The sequence below is a fragment of the Eulemur rufifrons genome, chromosome 19 (assembly GCF_041146395.1).
Source record: "Eulemur rufifrons isolate Redbay chromosome 19, OSU_ERuf_1, whole genome shotgun sequence".
Lineage (NCBI taxonomy): Eukaryota > Metazoa > Chordata > Mammalia > Primates > Lemuridae > Eulemur > Eulemur rufifrons.
In genome coordinates, this window is record NC_091001.1 from 47,259,818 (window position 1) to 47,281,380 (window position 21,563).

General features: G+C 49.0%; 1 protein-coding gene across 2 annotated transcripts; it reads left to right on the forward strand.

The window, feature by feature from the left end:
• Positions 1-4,159: 4,159 nt before the first annotated feature.
• Positions 4,160-20,695, forward strand: CD8B (CD8 subunit beta). 2 transcript variants are annotated; one of them, XM_069495373.1, is made up of 6 exons: positions 4,160-4,202; positions 7,417-7,776; positions 11,288-11,377; positions 16,542-16,631; positions 18,158-18,194; positions 20,350-20,695. In XM_069495373.1, the coding sequence occupies exons 1-6, from the start codon at positions 4,160-4,162 to the stop codon at positions 20,468-20,470; spliced, it is 741 nt and encodes a 246-aa protein (XP_069351474.1). In that variant the 3' UTR covers positions 20,471-20,695. The 2 variants fall into 2 exon arrangements, with proteins under 2 accessions (XP_069351474.1, XP_069351475.1); XM_069495374.1 differs by having other exon boundaries at positions 20,408-20,695.
• The last annotated feature ends 868 nt before the right edge of the window (positions 20,696-21,563 follow it).

The window sequence follows — 21,563 nt, forward strand, 5'->3', positions numbered from 1 at the left end:
AGACCAGGAATTTGGAAGAGCAGAGGCACAGGTGGTTGCTGGATTGAAAACCACTCTGTTCAGAGCACATAACACCTTAGACGGAAAGGTGCTTTATGTTGATAGGCAAAACAGAGTTTGGTTCCCAGTTCAATTAACAACACTTTCTAAAGCAGATCCAGGATTTCACTTGGCCCTAAAGACTACCCAGTGGGATGGCATGACTGGTAGTATTATCCTCATTTATCAGTGTAGGAACTGAGGTTTTTCCTCTTGGGCACCCAGCTAAACTCCACTTTCCAGCTCCTTTAGAGTTTGGTTGAGTCCATGTGACTGGGTCCTGGGCAGTGGAAAATAGAGTGATGTTGACACTTGTAGGCCTGGTCCCCTGCACCCTGTCCCCCCATCCCTGTGAAGTCACCCATTCTCTCTTCCCTTTGTACAGTGGTCCCTAGAGTCATGAGGTGAAGATGGGGGAACCACAAGACAGAATGAGCCTGGGCCGGGCCCCTGCAGAGCTGAGTGGAGCAACTACTCCTTACCCTCTTGCACAACTGCGTTTGAATGTCATAGAACAATGCAGTGGATGTATATTGAGTTAAACCACAAATATTTAGGGATTAATTTATCACAAGAGCAAGAATTTCCTTAAGTAATGCACCCAGGGGTTCCCTGTCTATGATTTTAAACAACACCCTGACAAAGCAGTATTTAACTTCTAATCATTCAGTGAGAAAGTTGTTCCCTTTACAGTGCTGTGGCACCCAAGAGAAATTGGGTAGAAAGGGTGTGTTTTCTAAACAACAAATACTGTGAATAGACATACAAAGAAGAAATACAAATGGCCAACAAGCACATGACAAAACACTTAACATTAGTAGTCACTAAGGAAATGCAAATCAAAACCACAATGAGATACTACTTCACGCACACTAGGATAGATACAAAAATAAAAACAGAAAGTAACAAGTGTTGGCAATGGTGTGGGGAAACTGGAACCCTGTAATTGTTGGTGGGGAATGTAAAATGGCACATCTGCTATGGAAAACAGTTGGGCAGTTCCTCAAAAAGTTAAACATAGAATTACCGTATAACACAATAATTACACTCTTAAGTGTAACCTGAAAGAAATGAAAACAGGTACCCAAACACATACTTGTATAAGAATGTTTATAGCAGCACTATTCACAAAAGCAAAGAGGTGGCCATAACAGCCAATCCAAATGTTTATCAGTAGATGTATGAATAAACAAAATGTGGTGTATACAGGTATATACAACAACATATTACTCAGCAATAAAAAGGAATGAAGATCTGATACATGCTACAAGGTGGATGAATCTTGAAAACATTATGGTCAGTGAAAGAAGCCAGTCACTAAAGGCCACCTATTGTATTGAAATAGCCACAACAGGTAAATCCATAAAGACAAAATAAAGATTAGCAGTTGCCAGGATCAGGGGAGAGGGGGCAAGAGGGAGTGACTGCTTAACGTGATTTCTTTTGGGGAGATGAAAATGTTTTAAAACTATTAGGTTATTAAGTATGAAATGTCTGATTTCCTTAAGCACTTAACTTTGACAGTTGACATCTCTGGCATTTCACTTTGACTGCTTCTTATTTTATTTTTATTGTAAAAGTACATCCTCAGTCTTTCAAATGTACATTTTGGCTTGTGATTATCTTTCAAATATTTTTTAGAGTAATTTTTGTGAAACCATGGATAAGTCAAAAATTTGTGTTATTTTCAAATATGAGTTCCATCATGGAACCTATGCTGCACGGACTGCTCAAAATATGAACAAAGTGTTTGAGAAGGATGTGGCTAATGAGCACATAGTATGTCCATGGTTTGAGAAGTTCCATTCTGGTGATTTTAATCTTGAAAATGAGCCACATGGGCAACCTGAGACCAAGGTGGATAATGATGAGCTGAAAGCTGTAGTGGAAGCGAATCCATCTCAACCTATGCATGAATTAGCAGCAAGGTTTGACGTTACTATTCCAATAGTATCGGACCATTTGAAACAAATTGGCAAAGTAAAGAAGCAAAATACATGGGTACAGCATGAATTAAATGAGTGTCCAAGAGAAATCGTCTCAAAGCTTGCCTTTCTTTGCTGTCACAACATAAAGGTGAACGATTTCTATGCTGAATTGTTATGTGTGATGAAAAATGCATTCTTTCTGACAATTGCAAGTGTTTGGAACAATAGCTGAATAAAGATGAAGTGCCAAAACACAGTCCAAAACCAAATATTCATCAAAAAAAGATAAGTCTATTTGGTGGTCCAGCTCTGGTATTATCTACTACAGCTTCATGAAACCTGGTCAATCGATTACAGCGGATGTCTACTGCAACCAATTGGACTAAGTGATGAGGATGCTTGTGATTAAGCAGCCGAGATTGGTCAATAGAGACAGGCCAACCCTCTTGCAAGACAACATTTGACCACATGTAACACAAATAACACTGCTCAAACTACAGAGGCTGGACTTGGAAACTCTCTGTCATCCCTTGTATTCACCAGACCTTGCAGCAACTATCACTTTTACCAGGCTTTGGACCACTTCTTGCAAGGAAAATTATTCAATTCTCAACAAACTGGGGAAAACTCCTTTGGCAATTTCATTACCACTCACCCTCCAGGTGTCTTTGCTGTTGGCATAAACAAGCTACCGTTAAGATGGCAAAACAGTGTCGACAGTTTAGGTACATACTTTGGTTAATTGTACTGCTTCTTGTTTGAGATATGGTAAACTAAACTTTTGAGTAGAAAGTGGACATTTCATATTTAAGGACCTAATAGCTAGAAGTGGTGGTTGCACAACATTGTGAAGGCACTAAATTCTACTGGATTGCATACTTTTAAATGGTTAATTTTGTGTTATGTGAATTGCACCTCAATTTTTTAAAAAAGCTCACACTAGCATGTGGTCTCCCCAGGCTTGCATGCATCCAGTGCTCAGCAGTTGCTTCTGCGAACAAGGACAATATCAAGGGGGACTCTGGCCTCTGGCTGGGCTGAGAAGCAGCCCACACCAGAGACATGCACCTACCTCTTCTTCCCCACGAGTGCCTTTGCACTGTCTGCGCCACTCAGCGACGCCCGTCAGCAGCAATGGGCAGAGGAGCTGGGGCAGGTGTGGGCTGGGAACAATACTGAATGTGCACAATGACAGTGACAGTGTCCCTGCCCCACTGCCTGTTTTAAAGCTCCAGGGTCATGCCATCCCCTCTTTGATAAACTCCAAGCTCTTAGGGTGGCCCCCAGGCCCGCCTGGCTGGAGCCTTGGTGACATTTAGGACCTTACCTGGGGCCTCCCCCCACAGCTCTGCCCAGGCTCCCTCTCCCCTTCAGGCTTTCACACACCCAGTTCTCCCTGGACCCCCCACCCACTATCCAACCGCCTTTTCTGCTAACCCCCATTTGAACAGGAAGACACAGCCCAAGCCAGGTCTTGGGAACAAGTCTCCTTGACCGGGGCTGGATCACATGACAGGCAGAGCAAGAGGTAGGGTGCCCGCAGAGCAGGGTGGTAATCTTCTCAGTCCTTCCGGACTCTGAAGGTCCGGAGCCAGGCTTTATCCCCAACCCCAGGCAGGGATGCGGCCCCTCTCACCTCCCCAGCCCCCAGCTCACCTGCCTTCCTTGTCAGGCTGCCTGTCGGTTAATCTCCCTTCCTCCCTCACAAGGGACTCAGGCCCGGCTCAGCCCTGGGCACTCCGAGGCCCTCAATAACCCTCAAACAGACAAGAAGTGACCCGAGTTAGGGTCCAGCACCACCATGCACTCTGCATTCTGACCGCTCTCAGTTGCCTCAACTGTCACATGGGGTCACCACCCTGTCCTGAGCACCTCCCAGGGCAAGAGGCGATCACACACGTGCACCTGCTGGGAGCAAGTCAGGGGTGTCGCCTCCTTTTCAGAAATCAGAGGATCCTAGCGGGTTCTCTGGAACCGCCGCCCCAGAGCTTTGCAATACTGAGAGGCTGAAGACAGAGACCTTGCGATCCAAGCGCCAGACGCCCCCCACCCCCCACCCCACAACAGCGCGGGTGCCGCCCTCTTCACGGCCCCACCCCGGAGCGCCCCGCCCAGCTATGCTCTCCCCCACTACCGGGCCCGACTGTCCCCGCCAGCCCCGCGGGGCGCAGGTGTCCCGGAGCGGCGCCGAGATGCAGCCGCGGCTCTGGCTCCTGCTGGCCGCGCAGCTCGCAGGTGAGGCGGGGAGGCTGCAAGCGCGGGGCGGGACCCGGGTCCGGTCCGCGCTAGACCCGGTGATCGCGGAGGTCAGCAAGGGCTGTCCTGGCAGGATACAGAGCCCAGAGCCCGGGGCTGCGGGGCACCCGGAGGCGGCTTGACACGCACGGTCCCTGAGGATGGAAAGGAATATCCTCACGGGAGCTCGTTACTCCAGGGGTCTGCAGACCCCAGGACTGAGGCCACCTCCCCCGGAAAAGCCTGGACCTCGGAGAAGGGGAGGCAGTGAAAGGGGAGGCAGGAGGTCCAGGGAGGAAGGAAACATGTCCTTGCCCAGGGGCCCCACAAGGATGTGTCCCCAGGAAGGTTCTGGGACCCACTTCTGGCCCTGGCACTCCACACTTGGCCCTGGCCGAGGGTCCTGTAGACACATTTTTTATTACTTCCGGGGAAGGGTTCGTAGTATAATCTGCCTAACACCGGGCTGTTGCCAGTTCTCAGAGCTGTGGCGGGCGGTACTCCCTCTGGGTTCCCCGTGTTGGGTGTCACGTGTGGTGCGGCTCCTGCAAAAAGCAGCATGGAGGTTGGAATGTTGGAGTTGGAAGGTAGGTGGGTCTAGATTGTTCCTCTGACTAAGCCCAGCCTGACTGCCATTTGGAAGAAGCCTCCACGCCCCAAACTGCCCACTAACCTGTGGTGGATGTGCTCTCATGCCCAAAAAACCCCGGGCTGGTTAGCCTGCCAGCGGGTGACAAGGCCTGCCAGCCCCCCAGCTCTGACCCAGTGAGCTCAACCACATCCGAAGTAGAAGCAGGTCCAGGCTATTCAATGCTACTAAAGTTATATTGCCAGTCATTCCAGAAACATCAGGTCCCCGTAAGAATAGAATGGCTGGGCCACTGGGAGGATCCTGAGACCACCCAGCGTAGTGAGGCCTGGCCCTGTGTCCAGCACAGGGCAGAGGCTTGGCCACAGTCGCATGTTCAGTCCCCAGAGGCCGAAAGCAGGTGGACACAAGGGAGAGAGCAGGGTGTGCCTCAGCCGGCAGCGGAAACGTACACTCGCAGCCCAGGCCTCACCCTTGTAGGAATCACTTCTGGGCTTTCTTGGAAGAGCCTCGGGCATCTGTGTATTTGCAGCCTGACTGTGTGCTCATGAGCACATAACTGCCATCCGGGAGAGAGTCACGAGCTAGGTTTGAATCTGGATCTACCACAGGCTGTGTGACCTTGAACATGTCTTTAACCTTCCCGAGCCTCTGTTTCCTACGTGTAAAATGGGTGTAAAACAGTATCTCCCCGACAGGATTTGGTGAGGATTAAACGAGAAAACATATGTGTCATGCCCAGCACAGCTCAGCAGATATTGGCATTATTGATTCTTATTAATGCCCCCAAGAGGTCAGTAACCCAAAACAATGAAATCTCTGCTCCCTGAAAAGGCAGTAGTGTCGTGGGGAGAAAAGAGAAGGCCCAGCATCTACTTGGGCCCCAGGTACCAATTCATTCTCGATACAGGCAGGGGCTCAGAGTGGTCTGGGAGTGGAGTCAAGAAGTTGAAGTTCGCTCCATCAGTGGTAGAGGAGGCCACCGTGGGGCCATGGAGCCTGAGCCACAAGTACAGGCAGGACTGTGAACATGGGCCACTCAGTGAGCCAGCCCCTCTTGGGCACAGGCGCAGCCCCTCTGGCTCCTCTGCCCACGCAGGTCCCTGTCCTCTCTGTACCTTGCCACTCCCGGGTCTCTGCCCTAGCCTGCAAGGCCTCCCTCGCTCCACAGCCAAAATGACAGGCTCGGTGGGCCGGACTGGGTTTGTTGGAGCCTGTGTGGCCTTGGCTGTGAATGGACCCATTTCTGATGGGTAACAACCCCTGAGTTGTGAGACAGTAGTTACCCGTGTACAGTGCTCTACAGCTCGCAGTGTACTGTCTTGGGCATTTCTTTCTAACCCTCGGAGGCAGGCAGGAAGCCAGCACCAAGCTGCCCTCCTTTCACAAGAGGAGACTGAGGCTCAGTGACTAGCCTGAGGTCCCGCAGCTGGTACGGGGCAGAGGCTGGGTTCAAGTCCAGGTCTGTGGGTCCTGCTCTAGTTCTTCACGAACAAGCCCCTGCTTGCCAAGTGCTTCTGCTCTGAGACTAAAAGGAACTCCCAGGCCTGCTTCTGGGGTGACTGTCCTTCTACTGGGGAATGGGGATCCGGTGGCTGATCAGTTGCTGAGTTGCAGAGTGATGGGCTGGACTTGTGCCCACCAGGGGACAAGCTCCTTTTGCTTTTTGTCATTGCTGTCCAGAAATGGTGATTGGTCCTCTTTTAGGCTAACCAGAGCAGCCATGTGCTGTGCCCGTGTTTCTGACCTCCTCTCCAGCTTGCCCCAGGCGGCTTCGGCAATTTGGAGCCTACTGAAGATCTATACATCGAGTAGCAGCTGGGCAAGGTGAAAGGCAACCAGCTTTCGCTTCAGACTTTGAATCCTTGAGTTTAAATCTCAGGCTACCTACTTCTTGTAAGTGGGACTTTGAGAAAGTAACTTCATGCCTCAGTTTTCTCATCTGTGTAATGGGGATAAAAATCTCAAAGCCAGCCGGGTGTAGTGGCATGCACCTGTAGTCCCAGCTCCTTAGGAGGTTGAGGCAGGAGGATCCCTTGAGCCCAGGAGGTCGAGGCAGTAGCGTGTTATGATTACACCTGTGAGTAGTCACTGCACTCCAGCGGGGGCAACATAGCGAGACCCTGTATCTACAAAAAAATTTTTTTAAGTGTTAGCTGTGCTTGGTGGCACATGCGTGTAGGCCTAACTACTTGGGAGGCTTAGATGGGAGGATCACTTGAGCTATGATCAGGCCATTGCACTCCAGGGCAACAGAGACCCTGTCTCTAAAAAAAGTAAATGAAAAAACAAAAAGTCTCAAAGCCCGTTTGAGGCTTGGTTGAGACAATTTATGCTACAAAGGACAAAGCATATAAGTATTCAATCAACAAATGGCGGCTCTCTCCCCTGTACCTTTTGTAAAGCTGGGCTTAGCAAACACCTGCCTTGCAGATGATCTCCTGGGAGGTGAGTACATGAGCTCTGAGTCCAGGAGCCATCACCTGCATTTAACACAGTCCCTAAGCCCTGTACCTGGGCAGGTTCTTCCATGGCTTTTCTTTTGAGACCTGACTCAGTGTGACTTTGAGACCACAACAATGGCCAGAAAAATGTGCTGATGTCTGTGCTCCTGGCTTCTCCTAGCTCTCCGCGGCAGCTCAGTCCTCCAACAGACCCGTGGGCCAATAGAAGTGCAGACCAACAAAATGGTGACGCTGTCCTGTGAGGCCAAAACCTCACTCAGTAACATACGCGTCTACTGGCTGAGGCAGCGCCAGGCCCCGAGCAATGATAGTCACCACGAGTTCCTGGCCCTATGGGATTCCACAAAAGGGACCATCTATGGTGAGGACGTGGAACAGGAGAAACTAACTGTGTTTCGGGACACAGCCCGGTTCGTCCTCAATCTCACACACGTGAAGCCTGCGGACAGCGGCGTCTACTTCTGCATGATCATCCAGAGTCCGGAGCTGATCTTCGGGGCGGGAACTCAGCTGAGTGTGGGTAAGAGTCAGGCTCGGTGCTGTCAATGGGCATTGGGCACCTACTGTATGCCGGGCACATGCCAGGCCCTGGGGCTGCCCCACTCTCAGCAAGCCCCACTCTACAGCCATAACTCATGGCACCGCTGCTAATAGTAACAGAAAATTCATGTTGAGACCTACCCAGGCCAAGCACCCCACATGGTATCTCACTTCATGCTGCCAACCACCCTGGAAGGTGGGTGTGTTATGATTCCCATTTCAGATGGGAATCAGATGAGATGGAAAGAGATGAGTCGGAGTCAGAGATAGGCACCCAACTGCATGGGGAAAGGGCAGTGCTGTCCTTCAGGCCACATCGGGGACACCCGAGGCTGTGACTGGATTGGGCTGAGTCCCCGGGCCTGACAGGGGTGTCAGAAATCCCCACGGAGTGTGCACACAGGGAAAGAAAGCTCCATGCCCTGACATGGCCAGTGAGAGCAGTTCTAGGGGCGGTGGAGGGGCAGGTGCACTCAGATTCTTTATGGGGGGGCTACTGCTCAAGCCCACACCCCGGGTTGCAGGGAATAAGGAGACTGGACCCCAGGCCTAACTCTGCTGCAAACTTGCCGTGTGCCTTTGGGCAGGTCATTCCCTTCCCTGGGCCTCAGTTTCCTCTTCTGTATCATGGGGCCACTGAGGGGCTCCCTGACCCCCTTCAGCCCTGAGAAGCTGCAGTTCCGTGAGTTAAGTCAGCAAGCCCAGCAGAAATATATTTCACGCCACAGATGTAACTTTAAATTTTTTTAACAGCCATGTTTAAAAAAAAAGTAAAAAGAAGCAAGTAAAATTAATTTAAGTAATATATTTTATTTAAACCAATGTATTAACAGTATCATTTCAACATGTAATCAATGTGAAAATTATTACTGAAATATTTTACAGTCCTTTTTCATACTAAGTGTTTGATGTGTATTTTACAAGCACGGCACATCTCGATTCAGACTGGCCACGTGCCCAGTAGCACAAGCGGTGAGTGGCAACCGTATTAGACAGTGGGGACAAAGCTGTCAAGGGTGAGGAGAGGACATGGCGAGAATCCCCACAGGCCATTCCCCAGCTTGGCCCATGGCAGGGGGCCGACCCCCTGCAGGCCTCCCCCTGCTCTGCTTCTCACTCACCGGGGGGCAAGGGGACCCCAGAAATTAGATTAGACCACTCAGCGTGAGGAGGTGCAGGGGCAGCTGGGGACAGTGGCACGATTAGGAAGATGCAAACCGGAGTGAGGCCCTGCCACCTCTTGCCAGCCTCAGGCCTTAAATCAGATTCTGGGGAGAAGCCGAGGCATCCTCAGGGTGCGAGTGCACTGATTCCTGTATTGAATACTGGGTTTTGGGGGTGTGGGGGGGTTTGGTTTGGCTCATTGTTTTTGTCTCTATGAACTCCACACCTTTCCACGCATGAGATTTCAGGGTTGAGAAAGTGGAGGGTGAAATAAGCACAACTGGTTTCAGAAGCTTCCCACCACCTCCGCCCCCACCCCACACCCACTCCTGGCCTCTGTGTTAACACACCCAACAGCGCCCAGGAACGGTGCTTGCAGCCAGATCTCTCCCCAGGGCGGGGTGCCCAGAGCCGGAGCCCGCCTCTCCCACCACAAGGTCACTGCATTACAGAGGCGGAGCCCAGAGGGTAGTAAGCATATGATGGGCTCAAAAAATTGTCCCTTAAAGAAGGACAGAGAGGGAGAGGTTGAACTGGGGGGTCAGGAGGAATCAAGGAGGAACTGGCTCTGGGCAAGAAGAAATTCAAATGAAACAATCCCCCCACCGAGTCCCACACCAGACCCAGGCCGCTGTGCCGAGCCATGACACTGAGGGCCCAGAGAGATCGCTGCCTTCCGGGCTCACCACTGACCAGTCAAGACACCTCCCTGCCTCCCTGAGTATAAAATCAAGCAAATAGAACTACTTATAGGGCCGTGAGGATTAAAAGAGAAAGCATCCCAGCAGAGGGCCAGGCCCCTTGCACCCTCAGAGCCCCGTAGCTGATGTCTGCTTTCCTCTTGCAGTAGCTGTCCTCAGCACTCTGATACCCCAGCGCCTTGAGCCAGCCTACAGTGTTTTAACTTTTTGTCGGAAAACAGTTGCACCTAAGGTAGCATGGAGGGATGAGAAGCACAGATTCTAGAATCAGTCTTTTGGCGTAGATCCTGCTCTGCAATTTAATGACTATCTAACTTTGAGCAAATTATTTCAGCCCTCTGAGCCCAGGCTTCCTCGTGAATAAAATGGGGACAAAGGTGCCCACCCCAAAAGTTGTTGGGTTCAGTAAACTTATGCTAAAGGGCTTGGCACTGCCCCGAGCACATGGGAACTTAGCACGTGTCATTCTAGCTAGGTGGTTCTTCCAGACACGTGAGGCAGACAAAGCAGATCAGTTCTCTCTGCTTTCCAGAGGCTCAGAGAGGGGAGGGGCTCAAGTGTCCACTGTTTATACAGAAGAGGCCAGCTCCAAGGTGACCCCTGTGTTGGCTGCCCCTTCCCATCCCCGTGACTCTAGAGTTTAAGTTTGAGGCATCTCCCTGTTCCGTCTCTTACCATTTTACAGAGAATCAATTCACTGAGATCTGTTTCCTCAGCCCACAATGGCAAGGGTTGGATTCGGGGTGCCAAGTGCTCACATCATCCCGGCACCTCAGAACGGCAGGTGTCTCCTTGCCCTGGGTGCCGCCCCTCCACCCTATCCCAGCACTTCAGCAGGGACACTGGGTTAGAATGAAAGTGGGGAGTGGCCCGTCCAGGAGCCAGGTCTGGGGTTTGGGGTCCCAGCCCAGCACTTGCTGCTGTGTGGCCTTGGGGGCCAGCCCCTTTCATCTCTGGCGTTCACCTTTGAAGTTAAAGGTTGAGACTGAAGGTCCCTCTAGCTCTGATATGATATGAGAAGGTAAACAAATCCCAAAATATGAAACCTTTGTGGTATTGTTCATGCAGAAAAGCGCGCCCACCTCCTTTCTAGGAGCCTCCTTCACTCACTTAGGGACTGGCAAGGTGAGCTGAGGGGCTGGTCATGCCGAGGGCTTGGGGATCCTGGCTTCGGCTTAAGGTCTTCAGCCAGGTGGAGCCATGTCTATTGCACATTTTACTGGACACACTGTCCCCTGTAATTCTCACAGTAACTGCAAGATGGAGAGGGGATTATCTCTGTTTCAGAAGTTAGGGAAACTGAGGCACAGAAAAGTGCTATGACTTGCCCCAAGCCACAGAGTCGTTAAGCAGGAGTGCTGGGCTCTGCTCAGGTCTGTGTGGCTCCAGAGCCCCTCTCTCTCCAGGACATCAAGCTGACCCCCAACCCTGGGCCCCAGACACATCTGAGAATTGGGAAAGTAGATCAAAAATTCTGTTGCTCCGTGACCTTCAAGCTCTGTAGCAGCCCAGAGAACAGTGTCAGGACGTCAGTACCTGGATGTTAGGCACACAGTTTTAAGTTTTGTCTCTAAGTCCACCTGTTGCTCACCTGGCTAAGATAAGCATCTTGCTTTCTTTCTGCAGTTGATATACTTCCCACCACTGCCCAGCCCACCAAGAAGTCCACCCCCAAGAAGAAAGTGTGCCGGCTCCCCAACCCAGTGACCCGTCAGGGTGAGTTCTCCATCACCCTGCAACCTCAAAAACAAAGCGGATGTCCTGCCCCCTCTCTCCCTCCCTCCCTCCCTCCCTCCCTTCCTTCCTTCCTTCCCCAAGCACTTGTCAAGTGTTGACTCTATAGCCTGTTCTTCTAGCCCTGAGCTTAAGTCAGAAAGGATGCTGAGTATGACAGCAGCTCACAGTCTGGTGGGGGAAAGACTCATAAATTGTCACTGGACAAAGTTTAATGAAGCATTTAATGGAGTTAATGTACACCCAAACGCTTGCACACGAATGTTCATAGCAACATTAATCATAATAGCCCAAAGTGGAAATAACCCAAATGTCCACCAACTAATGAATGGATTAGCAAAATGTAGTAGGTCCATTACAGTGAAATAGTATTTGGCCATAATAAAGAATGGAGTGAAAGAAGTCAGTCACAAAAGATATATACTGCATGATTGCATGTATATGAAATGTCCAGAGTATGACATTCTATAGAGACAGAAAGTAGATTGGCAGTTGCCTAAGGCTGGAAGGTTGGGGAAGGAATGGGAAGTGACTCTTAATCGGTACAGGGTTTCTTTTTGGGGAAACGAAAATGTTCTAAAATTAGATTATGGGCGGGGTGTGGTGGCTCACACCTGTTATACCAGCACTTTGGGAGGCCAAGGTGGGAGGATTGCTTGAGCTTAGGATTTTGAGACCAGCCTGGGCTATAGAGTGAGACCCCATCTCCAAATAAAAAATAAAAAATAAAATAAATAAAACTATGGTAATGGTTACACAATTCCATGAATAATTAAAAGCCATTAAACTGTACACTTTAAACAGGTAAACTTTATGATGTGTAAATTATATCTCAATAAAGCTGTCAACAAACAAAAAGTCTAACCCAAAGGACCAGCACTTTAAATTTTTCCGGTTCTGACGCCTAATAGAGAACCTAATACACAGTATGTGTTTGTTAATGAATACATATTTGTTAGCGAATAAACAAATTTGCCTCTCCGTGCTAGAAGCACTAGACACCCCAGCTGGAGTGTGCACACATAGACACACGTGCCCCACACACTTCCCGTGGACCCATCAGCCCGAATGTGTTTCTGGAAAAATACTGACCTCAACCCCCCAAAAGTTACTAGTAACAAACAGAAAGTGCCTTCTGCTGCTACCCATAGAACAAACCACAAGCAGCCCCACTAGGGCCGCCTCATGCTGCCCGGGTTGCTTTATCTTAAACATATAAAGTACCAAAAAGCATCAGAGGAGGGGCACCTAATGGGATGTAGGAGATGGGGGTGGGAAGCAGTAACAACGAGAATCAGAACCCATGTACAGATGGGTAGTCTTACAGAACATAAGGGCGGGACAGGGTGACCTTGTTTATATTACGAAGTATTATGAAGTATTATGCCCTGATGACTTCACCTAAAGGATTTCAGATAGACTACAATTTAAAAAAAAAAAGATACAAAATGCAAATACAATAGGGCCATTAAGATGAAGATGCAGGGCCAGGTGTGGTAACTCATGCTTGTAATCTCAGCACTTTGGGAGGCCCAGGTGGGAAGATCTCTTGAAGCCAGGAGTTCGAGACCAGCCTAGGCAACATAGCAAGACCGCCCCCGGCCCCATCTCTACAAAAAAATAAAATAATCAGCCAGGTGTGGTGGTGCATACCTGTAGTCCTACCTACTTGGGAGGCCAAGGCAGGAGGATCACTTGAGCCCAGGAGTTCAAGGCTGCAGTGAACTGTGATCGTACCACTGCACTCCAGCTTGGGCTACAGAGCAAGACCCTGTCTCTCAAGGAAAAAAAAAAAAAAAAGATTATGATTCAAAAACTGGTGGTGTGCTGTGGCTCGGGAGGAGCTAGCAAACTCAGCTGAAAAAAAGGGAATACTCCAAGTTACACGACACCCCAACCCCAGCGATATGAAGAAACAACCTGGGCATCAAAGGAAGGAACCTTGATCCTGGCACTGAATTCTAAGAGAAGTCTGTTCTGTTCATCCTCATATAAGGACTGTTGCGTGTTAGTGAATTCAGTAGTATTTTTATAGATGATGGGAAAAAAGGTCTTCACATTTCTTGCATCATTTCTCTTACCAACCCTCAGTAAAATCCCAGGGCAAAATGCAAATCAAACATTAGCAGGTTAAGAATAACCAAGATGTGTGTGACGGTGACTGAGTAGAGAGCAGTAGGTGTGGGCGGAGTAGGTGGAGGTTGCACTGGGCGAGGGGGCCGTGGGGCAGGGTAGCCCATTGGTAAGTCAGTAAGGCCTAGATCCGAGTCCCTGTCTACCACTGCCTCTACTGTGAGACACTGAGCAAGTGTCGCAGCCTCTCTGAACCTCAGTTTCCTCATCTGTAAAATGAGGAAGTTTCCCTGGCTAAAAATAATGCAGGATTAGATTAAACGAGGTACTACACACAGGCACTCAGAGCTTGTTGGGGCATCCACACAAACCTCAAAGCCTGATATAGTGAATGAAACCCACAGGGCTGCCATGGGGAGGGGGCTTCGCCCTGAGGCTTAGAACTGTCCCTTGAGACACCACCAGTAGATGTTGGGGGACCATTTCTAAACCACTGACTCAGGAGCAGTGTGGTGTGATCCAGACCTCAGGAGACCCTGAGGCTGGAGCAAGATAAGGAAGGTTGGGCTGGGGTGTCACTGGTGTGGCTCTGGCCACCAGCCCCTCGCCCAAGCAGGCTTTTGTGTCCATTATCGGAAGCAGCAGCTTTTCCTGGAGTCACATTTTGGGTGGGTGACCTGTAGCTGCATCGCTGGCCTGCACAGTGGTCCTAACCATGACCCCTCCTCAGGTAGCCTCCCTGCCCCCCGCCCCTCCTCAGACACACTGCTGCCACACGTGTCTCTGTGACCTGAGCCCACTTCCATTACTTTTTAAAAGAAAACTTTGTTGAGGTATGATTTGCATACCACAAAGTTCACCCGTTTTAAGAGTACAAACTCAATGATTTTTATCAAATTTACCAAGTTATACAACCATCGCCACAATCTAGTTTTAGAACAGTCTCATCACCCCAATAAGATCCCCTGTGCTTGTTTACCGCTTGTCTCTGTTCCGACCCCAGCCCCTGGTAGCAGCTGATCTCCTTTCTGTCTCTCCAGAATTGCCTCTTCTGGCCATTTCATAGAAGTGGAATCACATGAAATGTGGGTTTCATGCTTGGCTTCTTTCACTGAGGGCCACGTTTTTGAGGTTCCTCCAGGTTGGGAGAATATGAAGGAGGCGAGAGGGAGCCCAGCAGAAACCTTAGCGTCTCAGAGGTGGACCCCTTGTCCAACCTCCCTCCCAGTGCTGGAGTCTCCTCCCCCCGGCACAGACATCCAGCCCTGGCTTGCTCCCCTCCAGCGACGGTGGGCTCCCTTCCATGGAGCAGCCCACTCCATGCCCTCCAATACCACTCGTGCTGCCGAGGTGGGGCTGGCAGAGCCTTAGAACTTGGAGGACCTGTGTCCACACTCTGGTCCTGCCTTTTAGTAGCTGGGTGACCTTGGGCATGTAATTTAACCTCTTTGAATCTTATTTTTTCTGAACTGTAAAATGAGAGATAAAAATAATGGTAATATCTTCCTTCTTCACAAGATGAAAGTTTGCAGTTAGTACTGTACTTAGCACATAGTATGCATTTAGTAAACATTATCTCCCTTCCCTGACACCCAGAACTCTTTCTGATTTTATTAAAGTCAAGCCCAAAGCTGCAGCCTTGCCTTCTCACCCACTGGCCCTGGTTCTGCTCCTCAGCTCTCCACAAGGGCCCAAACGGTGCCACAGAAGGATTCAGGGCACTGATAATATAAACTCTTTAAATAGCAAATGGGCAGAAGAACAAATAGCCAACTTAGAGAAGAAAAGTCATACAAGTGGCCAATATATGAAAATAGGCCAAAGTTCACAAGTAATCAGGAAATTGAAGTGAAATATGATTTTCCCCCACTCAACTGGCAAAAACTAAAAAAACTTTGATGATATCAAGGGTTGACAGTGCACTGTTGATGGGTGGGAATGGAAATTACTGCCGCCTTTTTGAAGGCATTTGACAGCATTACAGTTTAAAATGGGGGCCGGGCGCGGTGGCTCACGCCTGTAATCCTAGCACTCTGGGAGGCCGAGGCAGGTGGATCGCTCGAGTCAGGAGTTCGAGACCAGCCTGAGCAAGAGCGAGACCCCCGTCTCTACTAAAAATAGAAAGAAATTATCTGGCCAACTAAAAATATATATAGAAAAAAAAAAATTAGCCGGGCATGGTGGCGCATGCCTGTAGTCCCAGCTACCTGGGAGGCTGAGGCAGTAGGATCACTTAAGCCCAGGAGTTTGAGGTTGCTGTGAGCTAGGCTGACGCCACAGCACTCACTCTAGCCCGGGCAACAAAGCGAGACTCTATCTCAAATAAAATAAAATAGGTAGTTCCCATTCTCAGTATCTGCCTCAGGAAGGCACCTGCCTAACCAAACATACCAGGATGTTCTCTATAGAGTTACTTGTAAAAGTAAAACACAGGAAGCAGTCAAAATGCCCACTGATGGCTAAATAGTCCATGGTATATCCATGCTGTCAAATGTTACTGTGTTGGGAAAATGACATACTGACTTGATTAAGTGAAGGAAAAAAAGCAATTGTAAAACAATTTGTATGGGATAATCCACTGTATTTTTTTTTTAAAAAAACTATATGTATCTATGAAAATTATGTATGTGAAAATGCAGAGAAAGGTACCAAGTTATCAAGGGTGGTTTCTTCTGTGACAGAGCAAGGATGTTAAGGAACTCTAACCATACATTTAAATCTCTCACCATAAAAATATATTCAGATATTTCTTGTGACATTAAAATAAAAATTTTTTAAACTAGTAGTAAAAATCCCATTACCAGGCATGAAAATTTTCTACCTATTTTGAACATAAATAGCTCCTGAGTTTAACTAATTTTTAAAAATGTGGATGAAACATGAAATTTTATATATAAAATGATCTCAATGATGTTCAAAGTGCATACCAAAAAGACTAGAGGGAAATACACCAAAATGCAAACAATGGTATTCTCTGGGATGTGGGGCTTCCAGTTGATTTTTCCCCTCCTTGTCTTTGCCTACATGTCTCATAACTTCCGGGCTGAACACATGTCACCTGTGTCTTTTCCAGGCCCACCCTGTGGCCCCCTCACCCTCAGCCTGCTGGTGGCCGGTGTCCTGGTTCTGCTCGTGTCCCTGGGCGTGGCCATCCACCTGCACTGTGAGTTGTCCTCTCTTGGGTCATCCCTCTTGGCATCCCTGTGTGCTGTTTAAAGTGTTTCTGGGATACTTTCTTCTCTAGGGGAGCAGAGCAGAGGGCAGCCTGGTGGGAATTAGCCCCAGGGGACCTGTGGTGTTTGGGGAGGTGATTTCTGGCCGGTAGCCATGCTGCCAAAGTCAGAGACCACCCTGTCTCTGGCGTTAGACAAACCTAGGGTTGAACCCAACACTGGTGCTCCCTGACCTAGCATCCTTGGCCATGTGGCCTGGTCTCTCTAAGCCTCAGCCACCTTACCAGGGGGCGAAACAATACCTACCTCCCAGAGTTGCTATTTGTAAAGCCCTGCCCAAAGTGCCTGGCACATGGCACGTGTCAGGAAGTGGAAACTCACATGAGCAGTTGAGATGAAAGCCCAGTGCCCAGAAGAGGTTGCTGGTGGGGTTTGATTTGTGTTCACAGAAGCTAGAAATCCTCTCCCTCAATGAGGCTGTAGGAAAATTCAGAGAGGTCTGCTGCTCTCAGCCCCCCCAAAGATGGGGTCCCCTCCTCCCGTGGGCTCCCCGGGCTCTGCATGGCTCTGGGCTCATAATAAAGGTGGAGAGCTGGAGGGGGCACCTGAGCGGCTGCTCCTGGCTCTTCTGCTCGCCTGTGCCACCTCGAGCACCTCCCTGCCCCTCTCTGTGCTTCTGTACAGTGTGTGTGTGTGGGGGGGGGGGCTGCAGCAGGGGCATGAACTGGATCAGTGGCTCTTAACTTTTGTAGGTCACAGAGCCCTTTGAACATATGATGACAATTACGGACCCTCTCCCCAGAGAAATGCACCCAGGCACACACTTTTGCTCGCCATTGCCACACACAAAGGGTACACAATGTACCCCATTCTAAGAACCTATTAAAGTTCAGTGGTCTGCAAACTCTTTTGATCAAGAACCTCATCAGTAACAAATTTAAAACTCATAAAGACTAAGTGCAGTTAGCTGTATTTATTTAATATATTATGTATGTTATTAAATGTGCTTCAAAAATAAAAGCTAATAAAAGTTGAGATAAAAATGTAAATAAACATGCTTTTCTTTCCTTCCTACCTCTGTGTGGGGACTCTCGCATGGCCCCTGAATACACATGCCCTAGCCTGAGACCCCCCATCTGTGAGACCTCCAATTTCTGACCTGCCAGTCAAGGGCAAGAGGGCATGTTTAAGGCCTGGAGTGGATTAACTGGATTTGAATTCTGGTTTTGCCACTTACTAGCTGCATTACTTTGGGCAAGTTACTCAGTAACTCACTCACTCCGTGCCTCAGTTTCCCCATTTATAAAATGGAGATCGTAAGAGTAGTATCCAAGTCACAGGTTTGTAGTGAGCATGAAGGGGGTTTAAAATGTGTGGAGTGTGTGGGGCAGAGGCTGGCCACAGGAAGGTGGACGGAGGTGTTAGCTGCCCCTGTGATCTTCCTCCTCCGTCTCAGGGGCTTGGCGCCCATGGCCCACGGCCCACGCTGACTGGCACTCTTGCGTTCCTCTTACAGGCCGGCAGAGGAGAGCGCGGCTTCGCTTCATAAAACAGTAAGTGCATGGGGCTTCAGAACCGTGCTCGTGGCGCCGCCCTGGGTGTGGCCCTGGGTTCCTCAGCCCTGCTGTAGCTCACAGTCTCCAACTACAGCCAGAAATCAAAGTCAGACTTCCCCTTCCAAAAATCATAGACCAGGCTGGGTGCAGGGTGCACGCCTGTAGTCCCAGTTACTGGGGAGGCAGAGGCAGGAGGATCTCTTGAGCCCAGGAGTTGAAGTCCAGCCTCAGCAACATAGCGAAACCCTGTCTCAAAAAAAGGATCTTAGACTGTATAAATAGATGGAGTGATAGAGTTCAGGAACCTAAGAGATAACCTTAACAAACAAAAATACTGAATAATTCCTTAAGTGTATTTGAAGTACACTTTTAGCTCTCCTGCGGAGAGCAACCTTTGCATGCATAGAGGACTACAGGACATCCCAAACCATCCCACCCATTATTTCATTCGACTCGGTCCTGTGTGAGACAGGGGGATCATCACCCCCATTGTACAGATCAGTGGAAAGACTGGTGGGATTGGATTTGAAGACAAGCCGATTCACTCCAAGACCAGCCTTCTCCTCCACCAGCAGTTGCTTCTTTCCCTAGGATCTGTCTCCGTCCCATCTGCTGCCATCAACCCCACCAGGAGCTGGCGAAGTCACAGGCTGAGTTACACAGCACAGCGGCTTTTTTTTTTTTTTTCTTAGCATGTAAACACAGGTTAGGGACCAGGGGCTGCCAGCTGCTCACAGCCTCCAGGACTTGGCTTTGATTTTTCTTCCTCAAAATGGAGACTGTTTCACATCTGCCTACCTCATTAATTATATGTGATCTTCAGAAGAACTGCCTCCATGCAGAAGTGTTTGTGGGGTGGGGGGAAGTACATACCTCTAAATAGAAGAGGGCAACACAGACTTGCGCTCAAGGGCTCTGGCTCTAGCACGAGGCAGACCTGGTTTGAAACCTGTCTGCCGCTCACCAACTGTGTGACTGTGGGTGAGTCACTTCACCTCTCCAAGACTCCCATTTCTCACCTGTAAAATGAGATAACAGTACCAACCTCATGGTCTCACACTTGAGAGCTTACTGGGGTAATATCTTTAAAGCGTTTGAACCCTAGTCTCACGGAGTTGAAGCACAAACTCACGTAACTTCAGTAAATTCAGCTCTATGAGTCCAACAATCATGGAGCATTTTTAAATACTCTAAAATGATAATTTCTGTATAAATTCTTAGTATTGTCTGCTCTACATTATTATATACAGTATATTTATAGAAAGAGTTGCCTAAACATGCCTGCTGATTTTATGGGCAATTTTCAATGATCATTTTGATTGTGTGCAATTTTCACCTTGTGTGTTAGGTTTAGAAACTGCCCCCTACCCAAGAGATAATAACTTGAGTATATCAGTCTAAGGCTAGACCTCCAGAAAGTTCTGTTCAAAATCTTCCCCATGATGCCCTTCTATGGAGAATGAGTCCCCCTCTGAGTACTGCCTGCGGTCTGTCCCCACCAACCCCTTTGTTTAACATGTTCCCCAGTGATCTGACCCCAGTCTGGGAGGAACTGGATGCAGGACTTCATGCTTTGGCAAACCCAGGGGCTCTGGGAGTCAACTGAGGAAGGGAAGGGGCTTGGGGAGGTCGTGGGGTGGAGCCCTGAGCCCCCCTCACTCTCTCCATTCCGAGCAGCTCTGCTCTCATCTGTTGTCTGGGTTTACCCTTACCTGTAAGATGTCATTTGAACAAAAGGGTTTGTGGCTTAAAAAAATGTTTGAAAACCACCTCTGCTTTTGCTGTCATGATCCAGGTGTGGATGAAATAGTCCCTAGGCCTCCCAGATCAGCTGTCCAAATTCAAGTTACAGTTAGAGGTAGATGTTCCCCAGTCTCTAACTCTCCTTAGAAAATCATCTTCCCCTGCAGGCCAGTGTCTTCTGGACAGTTAATGTGTGTTTGTGAATAGCTTATCTTAGAGGCACTGCAGGAAGTAACACTATTCAAAGCTAGGGTTCTTTCAGCTGCGTTTTTGTTTGTTTTTGTGTTTTTGGTTTTCTTTTAGTTTAAAAATTTTTTTTTAATTACTCACATGAGCCCTAAAAACCTACTGCCCCAGGCTACTTGGAGCACAGCCTTTGCATCCTCATTTCCATTTGCGTCTATTACAGGAAATTCAACATAATTTGCCTCAAAATAAGTGGTTTCACAACTTGCTGTTGTTTTCAGGTTTTACAAATGAGCGGAGAATACAGTCTTGGTGTCCTGCTACAAAAAGACCTTGGTCAGTAACGAGCAAGATCTGGAAAAATGAGAGAAGGGACACATCCGACCACGGAGATTTCACCGGCCCTGAAGCTGCCTGCTTTTCACTGCTGCAAGTCCTTCCTGTGGGCCGCATGCCTGGGAGCAACTTGTTAGTTGACCATCCGGAATCTTCCAGAGAAGGCTTCAGAGCCCTCAGGGCACTTTGCAGAGCCTGCTGGAGGACCCAATAGGAAATGCTGTCCATGATACCACTTCTGGCTCCTGTACTGTCCCTGGGCTGGGCTGGCACCTTCAGTGTCTTTGCAAGCGGCTTTGCCCTAGTCAGGCAGTGACATTGGGTCCTGGGGCCTTTCATGGGAGGGTGCTGGGTGGCTCCCCCGTGGTCTTGCCGGGCTGGGGCGGACTTTCCTCACAGAGAAGCCAGACCCAGGTTAGACGTGAGGCTTCCTGAGAGGCGCTGCCCAGCTCCCAGCAGCCATGATAGTCTCTGAGGAATTTGCTTCTTTTCCCATTAGGAAGTTTTTCAGCTTTCACTTCTACTCTCCCATGGCTTGCATAGTTCTCCTACTTTCTGTTCCTTTTATGAAATGTCTTGTTTATAAAAATAAAGTCCTGGGTTAAAGATACAATTGACTGCTGTGACATAAAATTGCAAAAGCCCATCTACAGCAAAGATGGTGATGCTCAGTGGAAAAGAAATCAAGGATAAAATTTGTAAGTCCTCATTTTGCCTCACAACATGCCAGGCCTCAGGTGTCTTGGGGCCATCTCCTCCTAGCCCACTCCCGACTTGCCTTCACCGGCACTTGTTTGCTTCTACTGAGGACTGAGCTCCAGAGACCCCTGACTTGAAGTCAGGCTTGCACCAAAGAGAAGATGAGAGGCATCAGGGTCTCTGTCATGTGTCCATTCATTTTTTAATTACCTCTTAGCCTTGACAGAAAAGGAAATTGCAAGGAGAAAGCACTGAACTGGAGTGGGGAGTAGAAAGGAAAAATTCCCTAGGTCTTATCTTAACACCCCCCTACCCAGGCTTTAGCAGCCTAGGAGCTATTGAGCTAAAAAAGACTGCATGTAACCTGAGCTGCATTAACAGAAGCATCATGTCCAGGTCAAA

Coding starts and splice junctions, on each gene's coding strand:
- CD8B (XM_069495373.1), top strand. CDS start 4,160: ATGCAGCCGCGGCTCTGGCTCCTGCTGGCCGCGCAGCTCGCAG. Junction 7,777..11,287: donor GGGAACTCAGCTGAGTGTGG/GTAAGAGTCAGG, acceptor TTCTTTCTGCAG/TTGATATACTTCCCACCACT. Junction 11,378..16,541: donor CAACCCAGTGACCCGTCAGG/GTGAGTTCTCCA, acceptor TGTCTTTTCCAG/GCCCACCCTGTGGCCCCCTC.